Source organism: Scyliorhinus canicula, chromosome 20, assembly GCF_902713615.1.
Source record: "Scyliorhinus canicula chromosome 20, sScyCan1.1, whole genome shotgun sequence".
Lineage (NCBI taxonomy): Eukaryota > Metazoa > Chordata > Chondrichthyes > Carcharhiniformes > Scyliorhinidae > Scyliorhinus > Scyliorhinus canicula.
This window is the reverse complement of record NC_052165.1, coordinates 5367307-5382776: the sequence shown is the minus strand read 5'-3', so window position 1 is coordinate 5382776 and position 15470 is coordinate 5367307. Positions and strand designations below refer to the sequence as shown.

The 15470-nt window shown below is 52.0% G+C and overlaps 1 protein-coding gene across 3 annotated transcripts; it reads left to right on the top strand.

Moving 5' to 3' along the window:
• Positions 1-1352: 1352 nt before the first annotated feature.
• Positions 1353-13611, top strand: LOC119955043 (parathyroid hormone-related protein-like). 3 transcript variants are annotated; one of them, XM_038780872.1, is made up of 4 exons: positions 1353-1918; positions 3504-3625; positions 7424-7909; positions 13345-13611. In XM_038780872.1, the coding sequence occupies exons 1-3, from the start codon at positions 1709-1711 to the stop codon at positions 7893-7895; spliced, it is 804 nt and encodes a 267-aa protein (XP_038636800.1). In that variant the 5' UTR covers positions 1353-1708; the 3' UTR covers positions 7896-7909; positions 13345-13611. The 3 variants fall into 3 exon arrangements, with proteins under 3 accessions (XP_038636800.1, XP_038636799.1, XP_038636801.1); XM_038780871.1 differs by having other exon boundaries at positions 1359-1918; positions 13341-13606; XM_038780873.1 differs by lacking the exon at positions 1353-1918 and adding an exon at positions 3142-3291 and having other exon boundaries at positions 13341-13609.
• Positions 13612-15470: the final 1859 nt, after the last annotated feature.

Genomic DNA, 15470 nt, shown 5'->3' with positions numbered 1-15470 from the left:
AAGGACTGGAGGGCTATTAATGTTGTAACTTTGTTTAAAATTGGAGTGAGGGATAGGCTAGATAATTACAGGCCAGTCAGTCTAACCACGGTAGTGGGCAAATTATTGGAATCAATTCTGAGAGACACAGTGGTCAGAGGAAGCCACGGCAAATTGTCCATTGTTTTTGGACAACATACACGTCATGATATCATCACAGATGCCAATGGTCCATTTGGGAAAGCCTTGAAACGTCGCCACTTTAACACTGTCACTGGCTATGGTCAGATAGCATAACTCTGGGAACAACTGGAAATGGGTTTCCTGGCAGATATGTAGAGGCTTGTGGGAGACCCAAGCCATGGGAGCTACCACCAGAAAATCGGTAGAAGAGTGGATTCAGTTGGCTGATGCTAGATGTTAATTATGCAATGACTGTTTTCAGACAAGAATGCAGAAAATGCCCATGGGCTTCATCCACCCTGGGAGGTTGATCAAATTGGGAGTGTACATTGTGATATTTGGCTGGGATGGATTCCCGGGGGCCAATGAGTCTCCCCCATCGATACTTTCTTTGGGTCCCACCTTGGCTGAAATTTGGGCTTAGATCTGGCAGATTGACGGTACCCTGTGAGTGAGGGTCATGGCAGTGCCATCGAATCCACTGTAAATCTCAGATTCTCTCTCCCCAGGTGGTGCCAACCCGCCCAGTTCATCCAGCACTTTTGTGTTTATTTCAGAATTCCAACATCCGGACTATTTCGCTTTTAATTGCGCTGTAAAAAAGACTGAAACATAAGAAAACCAGGGTGAAAGTTTTATTTTTAGTCTCATCTTTAATATATTCCAGAAGGGTTTTTGTTGAAGTTGTCCACGGTGCTCTCTGGTAGTCCCTGCCCTCGAGAATCAACCAGGAACATCAAGTGGCACCCACTCTCACCCAGGTCCCAGTATTTTCTAGCTGCCATTTTCCCAGTTATTTCCTGCGGGAAGAGCTGAATGTGGTAATCACCATGGACAGCTCTCAATGCTACGCCAATCACTGACAATCGAAGTGTTTCTGGGATTTTCCGATGGCATTAGGAAGGTGTCCTTGTGCTCCTGTACAGCCTGATTATCAGGCGGTCGGTGCTCTCTCTGTGCTTCCAGATGTGCGAGCTGGATTCACACATCGAGCTGAAAGTTAGCCTGGGACAGAGTTCGGTATTGGGGGGGGGGGGGGGGGGGGGGGGATTCCTGTGCATTATAGGCGGAGCAACATCACTCCCAAATACTGATGTTATTCCACATCATAATGTGTCCCATTGCATGTATTTGTGTTGATAAAACATTGTCGAAGGAAGGTTTACCGAATTATCCCTGAACTGTGGGAGTTAACCCGCTTACTGGGTGTCACTTATTTGGTGTCCAGGTCAGATTGATTCATCAGAGAGGGGCAGACACTGGTTTGGAGAATGAGGGGCAGGTTTATCCTCCACAGATCTGGCAGCATTTTGTTTCTCTATCTGCTAACAGGGGTGAATACTGATGTCCAACCTGGATCCACGGGCTAAGACCTGAAGTCTTTTTTTAAAACTTCCTTGCATACCACAGCCAGCTCTTTTTTTTTTGTTTCCTTTAATGATTGACCATATTAGTTCCAGTTGAGCGGTTCTGAATCAGTGTTCGGATGTGTTGGTCATCATTAAACCGGTGATGACTTTGCCCAAACGCAGATTTGCGCCATGTGATGTCAGAGAAAAGGTGCTTATCAAGGGAAAATCCTCAGCTCCCCCCCCCAGAAAGAGTTGACATTGGTACGGGAGCATGTGCCAGAACTAGAATCGCTCACTTTCGCATAAGTTTACAGCCTTTTTGGGTGAAGTTCCCGTTCAGGGGAGAACTATTGGACAACACTGAGAGTAGCAGAGATTTGTCCAATTCGCCACCCCGCTGCCTGGTGAGTGTTTAGCGGGGAGACTCCAGGGTGATTCCAGCAGATTCCGGGGAGATTCCAGCAGATTCCGGGGAGATTCCAGCAGATTCCAGGGAGATTCCGGGGAGATTGCAGCAGATTTTCTTTCCCAGTAGGGCCAGGTTCCACCTGGCGTTGCTGAGAGCGGAACTGTCCGGCTGGTGTAACTGGTGCAGAACTGAACAAATGTACTTGTAGACACAGTGTAAACTCTCAGATCTGATCTTAATGTTGCCACAAACACAAACGGTTCGAGCTAAGAGCATGTCCCCGAATAGCTCGCAGAATTTAAAACGGGTTGGAACAGAAATTTCTGGGCTGCTGCCCAGTGCCTGTGTGCTCCGGCTGCCCAGTCCCTGTGTGCTCCGGCTGCCCAGTCCCTGTGTGCTCCGGGTGCCCAGTCCCTGTGTGCTCCGGCTGCCCAGTCCCTGTGTGCTCCGGCTGCCCAGTCCCTGTGTGCTCCGGCTGCCCAGTCCCTGTGTGCTCCGGCTGCCCAGTCCCTGTGTGCTCCGGCTGCCCAGTCCCTGTGTGCTCCGGCTGCCCAGTCCCTGTGTGCTCCGGCTGCCCAGTCCCTGTGTGCTCCGGCTGCCCAGTCCCTGTGTACTCCGGCTGCCCAGTCCCTGTTTGCTCCGGCTGCCCAGTCCCTGTGTGCTCCGGCTGCCCAGTCCCTGTGTGCTCCGGCTGCCCAGTCCCTGTGTGCTCCGGCTGCCCAGTCCCTGTGTGCTCCGGCTACCCAGAGTCCCTGTGTGCTCCGGCTGCCCTGTCCCTGTGTGCTCCGGCTGCCCAGTCCCTGTGTGCTCCGGCTGCCCAGTCCCTGTGTGCTCCGGCTACCCAGAGTCCCTGTGTGCTCCGGCTGCCCAGTCCCTGTGTGCTCCGGCTGCCCAGTCCCTGTGTGCTCCGGCTGCCCAGTCCCTGTGTGCTCCGGCTGCCCAGTCCCTGTGTGCTCCGGCTACCCAGAGTCCCTGTGTGCTCCGGCTGCCCAGTCCCTGTGTGCTCCGGCTGCCCAGTCCCTGTGTGCTCCGGCTGCCCAGTCCCTGTGTGCTCCGGCTGCCCAGAGTCCCTGTGTGCTCCGGCTGCCCAGTCCCTGTGTGCTCCGGCTACCCAGAGTCCCTGTGTGCTCCGGCTCCGGCTGCCCAGTCCCTGTGTGCTCCGGCTGCCCAGTCCCTGTGTGCTCCGGCTGCCCAGCCCAGACCCCACCAGCTGCAGCCAGTCACTGAGCAGCTATTCCACCCGGCAAGTTGCCCCGGAATTCCCAGCATGGCTGGATAAACCCTACTGTCTGCCCCACAGACAGGGCACCTGCAGAGGTCTCTGCTGTTCAGGAAGACACCCAAATCAGTCAGACCCCCAGTCCAGGGGTAAGTCGGGGCAGGGGGAGGGGGAGGGGTGGGGGTAGGGGTGGGGGTGGGGGGGGTGGATTGAAAGTGCACTGGGCTCTGGGATTGCAGTTTTCACCCAGGCGGTTTTGTGGGAAGAGTTGTGTGTGTAAAGACTGAGTGAGGATTCTATCCGGCGCTTCTCTCTGACTCCGCCAATTCTCCATCCCCCCCCCCCCCCCCCCCCCTTCCAGGCTGAGCAAAGTGAAATGTGGAACAGCAGGAGGTGGTTTCAGCAGCTGAACTGGGCGATATTACTGTTCTGCTGCTCAGTGCCAGCCAACGGCAAGCCGCTGCATGGAGTGGCCACTATACAGTAAGTTGTCTTCATTTACTCTGAGCTGCAGGTTAAATGCTGCATTGAGTGTCTCCCGGTGCATCCATTCCAGGAGACGCAGTGTGTCTTTCGGTAAAGTTTGATGAGGATGAGTTTACAGAGTTTGAAGTGGAGGGTGCGGGGGTGGCAGCGATTGGGGGAGATGGTGGGGTTGACCCAGTGGGGCACAGGACCATTCATGGATCCGGCTCCAGATTGTTAACCGGGCGCCCTCTCCCTCAGGTGGGAAGTTTGCGGTGAACCGCAGGCGGCGGGATTCAGCGGATGGCAGGCGGCGGGATTCAGCGGAAGGCAGGCGGCGGGATTCAGCGGAAGGCAGGCGGCGGGATTCAGCGGAAGGCAGGCGGCGGGATTCAGCGGATGGCAGACGGCGGGATTCAGCGGAAGGCAGGCGGCGGGATTCAGCGGATGGCAGGCGGCGGGATTCAGCGGGTTGCAGGCGGCGGGATTCAGCGGATGGCAGGCGGCGGGATTCAGCGGATGGCAGGCGGCGGGATTCAGCGGGTTGTAGGCGGTGGGATTCAGCGGATGGCAGGCGGCGGGATTCAGCGGAAGGCAGGCGGCGGGATTGAGTGGATGGCAGGCGGCGGGATTCAGCGGATGGCAGGCGGCGGGATTCAGCGGGTGCAGGCGGCGGGATTTTGCGGATGTAAAGCGGCGGGATTCAGCGGATGGCAGGCGGCGGGATTGAGCGGATGGCAGGCGGCGGGATTGAGCGGATGGCAGGCGGCGGAATTGAGTGGATGGCAGGCGGCGGAATTGAGTGGATGGCAGGCGGCGGGATTCAGCGGATGTAAGGCGGCGGGATTCAGCGGGTGCAGGCAGCGGGATTCAGCGGATGTAAGGCGGCGGGATTCAGCGGATGGCAGGCGGCGGGATTGAGCGGATGGTAGGCGGCGGGATTCAGCGGATGTAAGGCGGCGGGATTCAGCGGGTGCAGGCGGCGGGATTCAGCGGATGGCTGGCGGCGGGATTCAGCGGATGTAAGGCGGCGGGATTCAGCGGGTGCAGGCGGCGGGATTCAGCGGATGGCAGGCGGCGGGATTGAACGGATGGCAGGCGGCGGGCTCTCGCTCTCTCACATGTTTGCTGATCCCTTGCATCAGATTTTCCTGCCGCACCTCGGACTCAATTTGGGGAATGTCAGTGACAATGAAAAGAGGACAATATTGAACATGTTGAGTGTGAAGTTACTGCAGCGGGGTAGGGCTGCCCAGGTTCCCTGGGATGTGCTGTCTGTGCTGTGGGGTGAGCTGTCTGTGCTGTGGGGTGAGCTGCCTGTGCTGTGGGGTGAGCTGTCTCTGCTGTGGGGTGTGCTGCCTGTGGTGTGGGGTGTGTTGCCTGTACTGTGGGGTGTGCTGCCTGTACTGTGGGGTGTGCTGCCTGTGGTGTGGGGTGTGTTGCCTGTACTGTGGGGTGAGCTGCCTGTGCTGTGGGGTGTGCTGCCTGTACTGAGGGGTGTGTTGCCCGTGCTGTGGGGTGTGTTGCCTGTACTGTGGGGTGTGCTGCCTGTGGTGTATGTTGCCTGTGCTGTGGGGTGTGTTCCCTGTGCTGTGGGGTGTGCTGCCTGTGCTGTGGGGTGTGCTGCCTGTACTGAGGGGTGTGTTGCCTCTGCTGTGGGGTGTGTTGCCTGTACTGTGGGGTGTGCTGCCTGTGGTGTATGTTGCCTGTGCTGTGGGGTGTGTTCCCTGCGCTGTGGGGTGTGCTGCCTGTGCTGTGGGGTGTGCTGCCTGTACTGAGGGGTGTGTTGCCTCTGCTGTGGGGTGTGTTGCCTGTACTGTGGGGTGTGCTGCCTGTGGTGTATGTTGCCTGTGCTGTGGTGTGTGTTCCCTGTGCTGTGGGGTGTGTTGCCTGTACTGTGGGGTGTGCTGCCTGTGGTGTATGTTGCCTGTGCTGTGGGGTGTGTTGCCTGTGCTGTGAGCTGTGCTGTCTGTGCTGTCTGTGCTGTGGGGTGAGCTGCCTGTGCTGTGGGGTGAGCTGTCTGTGCTGTGGGGTGAGCTTTCTCTGCTGTGGGGTGAGCTGCCTGTGGTGTGGGGTGTGTTACTGTGCTGAGGGGTGTGCTGCCTGTGCTGAGGGGTGTGCTGCCTGTGCTGAGGGGTGTGCTGCCTGTGCTGAGGGGTGTGCTTCTGTACTGTGGGGTGTGCTGCCTGTGCTGTGGGGTGTGTTGCCTGTGCTGTGGGGTGTGCTGTCTGTGCTGTGGGCTGTGCTGTCTGTGCTGTGGGATGTGTTGCCTGTGCTGTGGGTTGTGCTGCCTGTGCTGTGGGGTGTGTTGCCTGTGCTGTGGGGTGTGTTGCCTGTACTGAGGGGTGTGTTGCCTGTGCTGTGGGGTGAGTTGCCTGTACTGTGGGGTGTGCTGCCTGTGGTGTATGTTGCCTGTGCTGTGGGGTGTGTTGCCTGTGCTGTGAGCTGTGCTGGCTGTGCTGTCTGTGCTGTGGGGTGAGCTGTCTGTACTGTGGGATGTGCTGCCTGTGCTGAGGGGTGAGCTGTCTGTGCTGTGGGGTGAGCTGCCTGTGCTGTGGGGTGTGCTGCCTGTACTGAGGGGTGTGTTGCCTGTGCTGTGGGGTGTGTTGCCTGTACTGAGGGGTGTGTTGCCTGTGCTGTGGGGTGTGTTGCCTGTACTGTGGGGTGTACTGCCTGTGGTGTGTGTTGCCTGTGCTGTGGGGTGAGCTGCCTGTGCTGTGGGGTGTGCTGCCTGTGCTGTGGGGTGTGTTACTGTGCTGTGGGTGTGCTGTGGGGTGTGCTGCCTGTGCTGTGGGGTGAGCTGCCTGTGCTGTGGGGTGAGCTGTCTGTGCTGTGGGGTGAGCTGTCTGTGCTGTGGGGTGTGCTGCCTGTGCTGTGGGGTGTGCTGCCTGTGCTGTGGGGTGAGCTGTCTGTGCTGTGGGGTGTGTTCCCTGTGCTGTGGGGTGTGCTGCAAGTGCTGTGGGGTGTGCTGCCTGTGCTGTGGTGTGTGTTCCCTGTGCTGTGGGGTGTGCTGCCTGTGCTGTGGGGTGTGCTGCCTGTGGTGTATGTTGCCTGTACTGAGGGTGTGTTGCCTGTGCTGTGGGGTGTGTTGCCTGTACTGTGGGGTGTGCTGCCTGTGGTGTATGTTGCCTGTGCTGTGGGGTGTGTTGCCTGTACTGTGGGGTGTGCTGCCTGTGGTGTATGTTGCCTGTGCTGTGGGGTGTGTTGCCTGTACTGTGGGGTGTGCTGCCTGTGGTGTATGTTGCCTGTGCTGTGGGGTGTGTTGCCTGTGCTGTGGGGTGAGCTATCTGTGGGGTGAGCTGTCTGTGGGGTGAGCTGTCTGTGCTGTGGTGTGAGCTGTCTGTGCTGTGGGGTGAGCTGTCTGTGGGGTGAGCTGTCTGTGCTGTGGTGTGAGCTGTCTGTGGGGTGAGCTGTCTGTGGGGTGAGCTGCCTGTACTGTGGGGTGAGCTGTCTGTGGGGTGAGCTGCCTGTGCTGTGGGGTGAGCTGTCTGTGGGGTGAGCTGTCTGTGGGGTGAGCTGTCTGTGGGGTGAGCTGCCTGTGGGGTGAGCTGCCTGTGGGGTGAGCTGTCTGTGGGGTGAGCTGCCTGTGGGGTGAGCTGCCTGTGGGGTGAGCTGTCTGTGGGGTGAGCTGCCTGTGGGGTGAGCTGCCTGTGGGGTGAGCTGTCTGTGGGGTGAGCTGTCTGTGGGGTGAGCTGTCTGTGCTGTGGGGTGAGCTGTCTGTGGGGTGAGCTGTCTGTGGGGTGAGCTGTGCTGGGGCTGCTTTGCGCTGTGTCCAGCTGTCTGATCCAACAATAACGCTGTGTGTGTGTTTTGCAGGAAGAGGTCTGTCTCCGAGCACCAGTTCATGCACGACAGGAGCAGAGCGATGCAAGAGCTGCAGCGGCGGCTCTGGCTGCACAATGTGATGGGCGAGTTGCACACGGCGGAGGGCGGGCGGACGGCTCGCCAGCGGGCGGCGGGGCGGGATTCTCCGGAGCTGGCGGTGCTCCTCCTCGGCCTGGAGGCCAGCAGCAGCCCCCAGCAGGGCAGCGGGACTCTGCTGGAACAGGACCAAGACACCAGCAACCCAGCTGCCTCCAAACAGCACAGCGCCAGGAGGAACGGCAGGAGGAGGAAAGCCGGCAGGAGCAGCCGGCGCAGAGCGCACAGAGCCCGGGAGGAGAGGAGCTCCAGGCGGGACACACGCTCCGCCGTTTCCGAGGTGAGGGATCCGGGCAGCCGAGCCGACCCCCTGCCGATCCCCACCGCCCACCGGGGCCGCTTGTGGCACCGAGGGGCCAACCAGTAAAATCGCACCTTCAGGTAAATAACAAACACTTAACTGCTTAAAAACCGGGAGCGGAAAATCCCGGCTGTGATTATACAGCCAGGAAAGCCGGGAGCGGAAAATCCCGGCTGTGATTATACAGCTAGGAAAACCGGGAGCGGAAAATCCCGGCTGTGATTATACAGCCAGGAAAACCGGGAGCGGAAAATCCCGGCTGTGATTTGGGGCCTCACGGTAGCATGGTGGTTAGCATCAATGCTTCACAGCTCCAGGGTCCCAGGTTCGATTCCCGGCTGGGTCACTGTCTGTGTGGAGTCTGCACGTCCTCCCCGTGTGTGCGTGGGTTTCCTCCGGGTGCTCCGGTTTCCTCCCACAGTCCAAAGATGTGCGGGTTAGGTGGATTGGCCATGCTAAATTGCCCGTAGTGTAAGGTTAATGGGGGGATTGTTGGGTTACGGGTATACGGGTTACGTGGGTTTAAAGTAGGGTGATCATTGTTCGGCACAACATCGAGGGCCGAAGGGCCTGTTCTGTGCTGTACTGTTCTATGGTTCTATGGATTAAACAGCCAGGAAAACAGGGAGCGGAAAATCCCGGCTGTGATTATACAGCCAGGAAAACCGGGAGCGGAAAATCCCGGCTGTGATTATACAGCCAGGAAAACCGGGAGCAGAAAATCCCGGCTGTGATTATACAGCCAGGAAAACAGGGAGCGGAAAATCCCGGCTGTGATTATCCAGCCAGGAAAACCGGGACCGGAAAATCCCGGCTGTGATTATACAGCTAGGAAAACCGGGAGCAGAAAATCCCGGCTGTGATTATACAGCTAGGAAAACCGGGAGCGGAAATTCCCGGCTGTGATATCCAGGTGCACAATGATCTCAGAGGTTGAGGAACACTCACATACATCGAGCAGGGGGCAGTTTAGACTGGAGTTCCTGGCGGTATGTTCACATTTCCACTTTTAATGTTAACTCATAACTTATAATGTTCCAGAGAATTGACTCTATTGCCAATTTTAAACGGGTGACCCACAAATGCACTTTTACACTAGGCTTTCCGTCCCATGCAAACTTCCAAGCGCTGTGAGGCCAGGTTGGGGAGGTTATTCTGATGTCAGATCAGCATCAGTATTATTATTAGACTTCCCTCATTTTCACAGTCGGTTCTCCAGATCTAATACAGCCGCAGATTTGTTTTGCTTCAATGGTCAAGGAACCAAATTTCTTTTTTTTTTAAGTGACAGTAACTCCAGCCAGAAAATGTTGGGATCTAATCAACTTTTCAGAAACATTCGCAAGTTGTCCTCCCTCTGCATTGATGCTGTCACTTCCGCACGAAGCTGCTTTGACAGGACCAACAACAATTAGAATCATCGAATCAGGGAATTTACAGTGCAGAAGGAGGCCATTCGGCCCATCAAGTCTGCATCAGCTCTTGGAAAGAGCACCCTACTTAAGCCCACACCTCCACCCTATCCTCGTAACCCAGTAACCCCACCCAACCTTTCGGACACTATGGGGCAATTTATCATGGCCAATCCACCTAACAGTGGTTAGTACTGCTGCCTCACAGGTCCAGGGTCCCGGGTTCAATTCCAACCTCAGGTGACTGTGTGGACTTTCTCCCCGTGTCTGCATGGGTTTCCTCCGGGTGCTCCGGTTTCCTCCCACAGCCAAAAGATGTGCAGTTTAGGTGGATTGGCCATGCTAAATTGCCTCTAAGTGTCCAAAAGGTTAGGTGAGGTTACTGGGTTACGAGGATAGGGTGGATAAGTGGGCTTGCATGGGGTGCTCTTTCCAAGGGCCGGTGTGGACTCTATGGGCCAAAAGGCCTCCTTCTGCACTGTAAATGCTCTGATTCTATGATTCTAACCTGCACACCTAAAGCCGGGATGGTGTTAAATCTCCCCAGAATCCAATGTCGCACCGATTGGCGACACTAAAGGCAGATTAATTCCAGTGTTCAGTGTAGCAGATTTCAAAGCTGTTGAGATACATTTCTTGGACACTCTTTATACTTGTCCAGTGAATATTTACATGTTACCATAGAACCCTTACAGTGCAGAAAGAGGCCATTTGGCCCATCAAGTTGGCACTGATCCACTCTATCCTATACCTGTAACCTAACCTACACATTCCTGGACACTAAGGGAGAATTTGTTATGGCCAATCCACCTGCACATCTTTGGACTGAGGAAGCACCCATAAGTCCTGCAGTAGTGACTGGAGCTCTGTGCAAACATTCGCACAGCTTGTCTGCCCTTAAACAGGGGAAAGGTCCCACAAAAACTTCCTAGAAACCACTCATTCAGCTAAAGACGGTGATAATAGAAGGGCACCTCAAAGCTTCATCAAAGTGGTGGAGGTTAAAGAGGGTCAAAGAGGAGGAGAGAGAAAGACAGAGAGGGTTTGAAAAGAGAATTCCTGAACCCAGGACCAGAATATCTGAAACGTGCTGAATTCCCGGACGGCTGTTGGATATTTCCAAAGATGGGGAGGAATGAATGAGAAGCTGAACCAGCATCATCCGATTCACATCTACCTTCAGCCCATACCTGTGATAGCAGTAACTCGCATGTTACAAGTGCCTATGTTGAACTTTAGAGTTACTGTAAAATAAACTTCATGGGAATGAAAAGGTTGCGATAGGAATCTGTAGTCAGGGCCAACGGCAGTGTGAGTGGAGACTCTGTGGGGGTCGCAGTCTCAGATCCCTTGGGCTTGACCCAACAAAGACTGTAACTCCACAAAGAGGCCAATTCCCATTTCAAAACGGCTCACTTTTAAACACTTAGAGCAGCGACAACATAAACCAGCCTGTCTTGTGGGTACAGTGTAATAACAACTTCAACAACCTGTATTTATATAGCGTTTTTATCATAATAAAATGAATCAAAGCTATGTTTTACAACAAGGCGCATGGGGCAAAATTGGTGGAAATGGCCAAGCGTTTGTTCAAAGGGGTAGATTTAAACAGGGTCTTAAAGGAGGAAAGTGAGGGGATGAGGTTTAGAGAGTGACTTTTGGTCTGGACAGCTGATGGCAGAATCACCAGTGGTTGAATAATTCAAGTCCGGAATGCTCAAGTGGCCGAAGCAGTTATCTTGGAGGGATTTGGATCACACCTGACACATTTATTAGAATTCTTTGAGGTAGTAATGAGCAGGGTAGATGAAAGAGAACCAGTGGAAGTAATATACTTGGATTTCCAAAAAGCATTCAATAAGCTACCACACAAACCTTGGGGGTTCCCATGCATAAATGATTTTTTTTTAAACTAGCATGCAGGTCCATCAGGTAATAATGGAGGAAAATGGAACGTTGGCCTTTATTTCAGAGGAAATAGAGTATGGAAGTAGGGAGTTCCTGCTAAAACTATACGAGGCACCAGTTAGACAACACCTGGAATACTGCAAACAATTTTGGTCCCCTTATAGTTTTTTAAATTTAGAGCACCCAATTCATTTTATACAATTAAGGGACAATTTAGCATGGCCAATCCACCTACCCTGCACAACTTTGGGTTGTGGGGGCAAAACGCACACAAACACGGGGAGAATGTGCAAACTCCACAGGGACAGTGACCCTGAGCCGGGATCAAACCTGGGACCTCGGCGCCGTGAGGCAACAATGCTAACCAACTGCACCACCGTGCTGCCCTTGGTCCCTTTATCTAAAGAAAGAAATATTGGCATTGGAGGCAGTCCAGGGAAGGTTCACTAGGTTGACCCCCGGTATGGAGGGACCTTTTTTATGAGAAGAGGTTGTGTAGGTTGGGCCTGTCCTCATTGGAGTTTAGAAGAGTGAGAGGGGACCTCACTGAGACATTTGGGATTCCCCAGGGGTTTGACAGGGTCGATGCTGAGAGATTGTCTCCCCTTGTGGGAGAGTCTAGGACCAGAGGGCAGAATATCAGAGTCAGGGTGTGGGCCATTTAAAACAGAGATGAGGAGGAATTTCTTCTCTCGGAGGGTAGTGAATCTGTGCAATGCTGTGCCACAGAGATCTGTAGAGACTGGGTCGTTAAGTATATTCAAGCCTGAGGTAAACAGATTTTTAATCAGTAGGGGAATCAAGGGTTATGAGGATAAGGTGGGAAAGTGGTGTTGAGCCATGCTCTCATTGAATATCAGAGCAAACTCAATGGGCCTTGGCCTATTTCCGATCCTGCATCTTACGGTCTTGTATTATTAGCGAGTATGTCGTGATGGGCGAATGTGATTAGGTGTAAGTAAAGATGCAAGGAGCAGAGCTTTTTGGGGAAGGTAGAATGTGGGAGACTGGCCAGGAATTTGTTAGAGTGGTCAAGGCGAGAGGTAACAAAGGCATTGATAAGAGTTTCAGCCTCTGATGAGATGATGCGTGGGCAGAGTCGGTGACTTTACAGAGGTGGAAGTTAGTGCACTTAGTGATGGCACAGTTATGTGGTTGGATACTCATCTCATCATCAAATCTGACTCCAAAGTTGCAAACAGTTGAGTTCAGCCTCAGGCAGTTTTAAGGTATTAGCTTGTGATTCAGTAATGTGGGATCTGAGAAATATCCAACAATCAACTCAGAAGTTATCAAAGATTTTCCAATGCCCTCGTTCACAAACTGGCTATGATGGAGGCAATCTGATGCAATTCACCCTCCTGACCTATTTGATGTACGAGACATCAACATTTCCAACACGTTGACATATTTGCTATATTGTGTAACTCTGCCGATCAAGGTGAAGTACAATTTTTAATTTCAGTTGTCAAAAGATGCCAAATCAAACACACCTTGTGACCTCTTTGAGTAACCATCCTAAGAGTGTTTATACCTTGAGCTGGTCCCATCAGGGGCTGGTTTAGCTCACCAGGCTAAATCGCTGGCTTTTAAAGCAGACCAGCAGGTTCGATTCCTGTACCAGCCTCCCCGAACAGGCGCCGGGATGTGGCAACTAGGGGCTTTTCACAGTAACTTAATTGAAGCCTACTCGTGACAATAAGCGATTTTCATTTCATTTCATGAAAACTAGAACACATTTGAAGTGGCACATGTGCCACAAGGCCCTCGACAGGTAGCTGAATGAGGAGAGAAATATATTTTCACTCCTCTCTGACTAGTTTATAGATTTTCGTCAACCACCTCCCACATGACTCAAAATATAAGCTAACAAGTGTTCAGTTATTGTAATCAGCATACTATTTAACTTTGAAATGTACCTGTATACAGCCAAATGAATAGGACCCAGCAGACCGAAGCTGCATCGGACACACCAAATTGTACACATGCAAACAGGCATGGATAAAGCTGTTTCCAGTAGATACAAAATGTAGATGTAACACAGCTAGACAGCTCGCGCGGCTGCTGGTATTTGCACTTGGATTTAAAGATATGACAAAAGTTATCAATGTCATTGCTTATTGATTATATTTCTATGGATTTTATTTGTTTTGAATGTAAAGTGACCCCCAAATTTTCCCTTTTTTCCCAGGCAGGTCTGCTTTTCAGGAAAGACCGAAAAGAAATCTTTTGCAGTATTCTGTATTTGTGATCATAATTAAAGTATTAAACGTATTTATTGATTGTGAATATTAAAAAAAACACAAGAATAAAAAAAGTAAGTGTACACTATGGGACTATACATTGTGAATATTTGACAATCCATGATTAATGTCACAAACCGTAATTTATTTGTTAAATCATCTATTTATTTGAATGATGTATCTTGGTGCTGCTAATATATAGATATATTGTAAATATATGCACTTTACAGTTCAAGTAATGTTGTTACATGACCTATAATAAAGTGTTTTCGTCGTTCGTTGAATTGGAAAAGGAAGTGGCTGCTGCTTAATAACATGAATTATACACTTTGCTAAAGCATCTGGTGAAACTAGAAAAAAGTGGTTGACAGAACAGTTCAGAGTATTTGGCAAAGAGCCCCTGCAATGCCTTACAGAGCACCCGTTCTTCAGAGCAAACGGGGATTAGGGAAATAATAACAGGGGCAGTAATCTGGAGCCAAAATTACTGACAAAGAGCTCGGGTAAAAGCGTTTACAACAAGTGTTGGGCCCACCTGGTTACTCAGGAATGCTCTGTGATGTCTACCGGGAAACACAATTTGCTAACGAAAAATGCAAACTTTTGATTTTAGTTTTTATTTGGGGGGGGGGGGGATAATTTTGGTTTTGCTAGAAGAAAGTGAGCGCAGTGACATTTATATTTAGATAACTGCAGGATCTTCGGAGTGATATTTTTATTTATAAGGCATTTGGTAACATGGGATCACTGTTATTGAGGCCAGGTCCGTTGCAACAATAACAGTGCCACAAACCTGCTCCCGTGTGGCAGGGAGGCATGTTGGGCTTCCATTCTGGCCCTGAGTGACTGTGTGGAGTTTGCACTCTGTCCCTGTCCTGCAGGTTGGGTGGGGTTACTGGGATAGAGTGGGCCGAGCTGGGGAACTCTTTCAGACTCGATGTTGCCCTGTCGGGATACTGTGGCTCTGTGGAGAGACACATTGTGAGATCAGTCAGTGTGTCTGGCTGGCTGTCTGCGTGCCGGCTTATTCAGCACCGCGATCTGAAACAGTCACAAGGATGAAAAGCTTCAGTTTCTATCTACCCAATGGATCCCAGCACGAATTCATTTCCCAATTCAAGCGGCCAAAAGAAATACAAACGGGTTCAATCTGGGGCTTTGAAAGATGATATGACTGAAACATTTTTTTTGTTAGCGTATTATCAAAAAGGGGCCAACTGGAGGGGGTGCTATCTGATCAACTATTATCCTAGACTTCTATACACCAACCCGCTTCCCGCTCCCCTTGTTCCCAAAAACCTTCTTATTTAACAGTCGACAGCAACTTGTACCTTTGCTTGGAGTCAAATAGTAGCCCACAGATAGGAATGAAGCAAATACTGAAAGTGTAATGAATATCCATACACAGTCTGTGAGACAGCCTAGATTATTGGGCACATCAGCCTCCATAAAGAAGAAAATTACGTTTCTTATTTTGCAATTTAATCTGTTGTGTATAATGTTAGTCTTTGCCCAGGTTTACTGTTTTATTGCTGCAGCCAACTCTCAGCCAAGAAGTGAATTGCAACATCTTCACTCTCCAGGAATAATTATTTTCCTTGGAGTCAGAGCTTCTAAACGCTTAGATAATAATAATAATACTCGCTTATTGTCACAAGTAGGCTTCAATGAAGTTACTGTGAAAAGCCCCTAGTCGCCACATTCCGGCGCCTGTTCGGAGAGGCCGGTATGGGAAAAGATGGGAAAACCAGCGTTGCTATTAATGGTGAAACCCTTGCCCTAAACTTCAGATTAAAGTCTGAGGGGGAGACCGACTCCAATTTGTGCTACAAGACCCTCAATTGATCTACGACCCAACCATTTTAAATTCGATTCCATATCAATCACCCGAAACTTGATGGGGACAATTCCTGGGTCTGTCCTGAACAAGGACACGTGACAGCATATAACGGTTCATGCTTCAGGTCCCCGAGTGATGTCCTAATACAAACACTGTCCATCTCAGCAGTAAACACAGAAACATACAGAGAAAATAGAAGCGAAGGCCATTTGACCCTTCGAGTCTGCTCCACCATTCA

Excerpts from the sequence above, each read along its gene's own strand:
- LOC119955043 (XM_038780872.1), top strand. The coding sequence starts at position 1,709 with ATGTCAGAGAAAAGGTGCTTATCAAGGGAAAATCCTCAGCTCCCCCCC. Across the intron at positions 1,919-3,503 it reads ATTCGCCACCCCGCTGCCTG|GCTGAGCAAAGTGAAATGTG; the intron begins GTGAGTGTTTAG and ends CCCCCCTTCCAG. Across the intron at positions 3,626-7,423 it reads CATGGAGTGGCCACTATACA|GAAGAGGTCTGTCTCCGAGC; the intron begins GTAAGTTGTCTT and ends TGTGTTTTGCAG.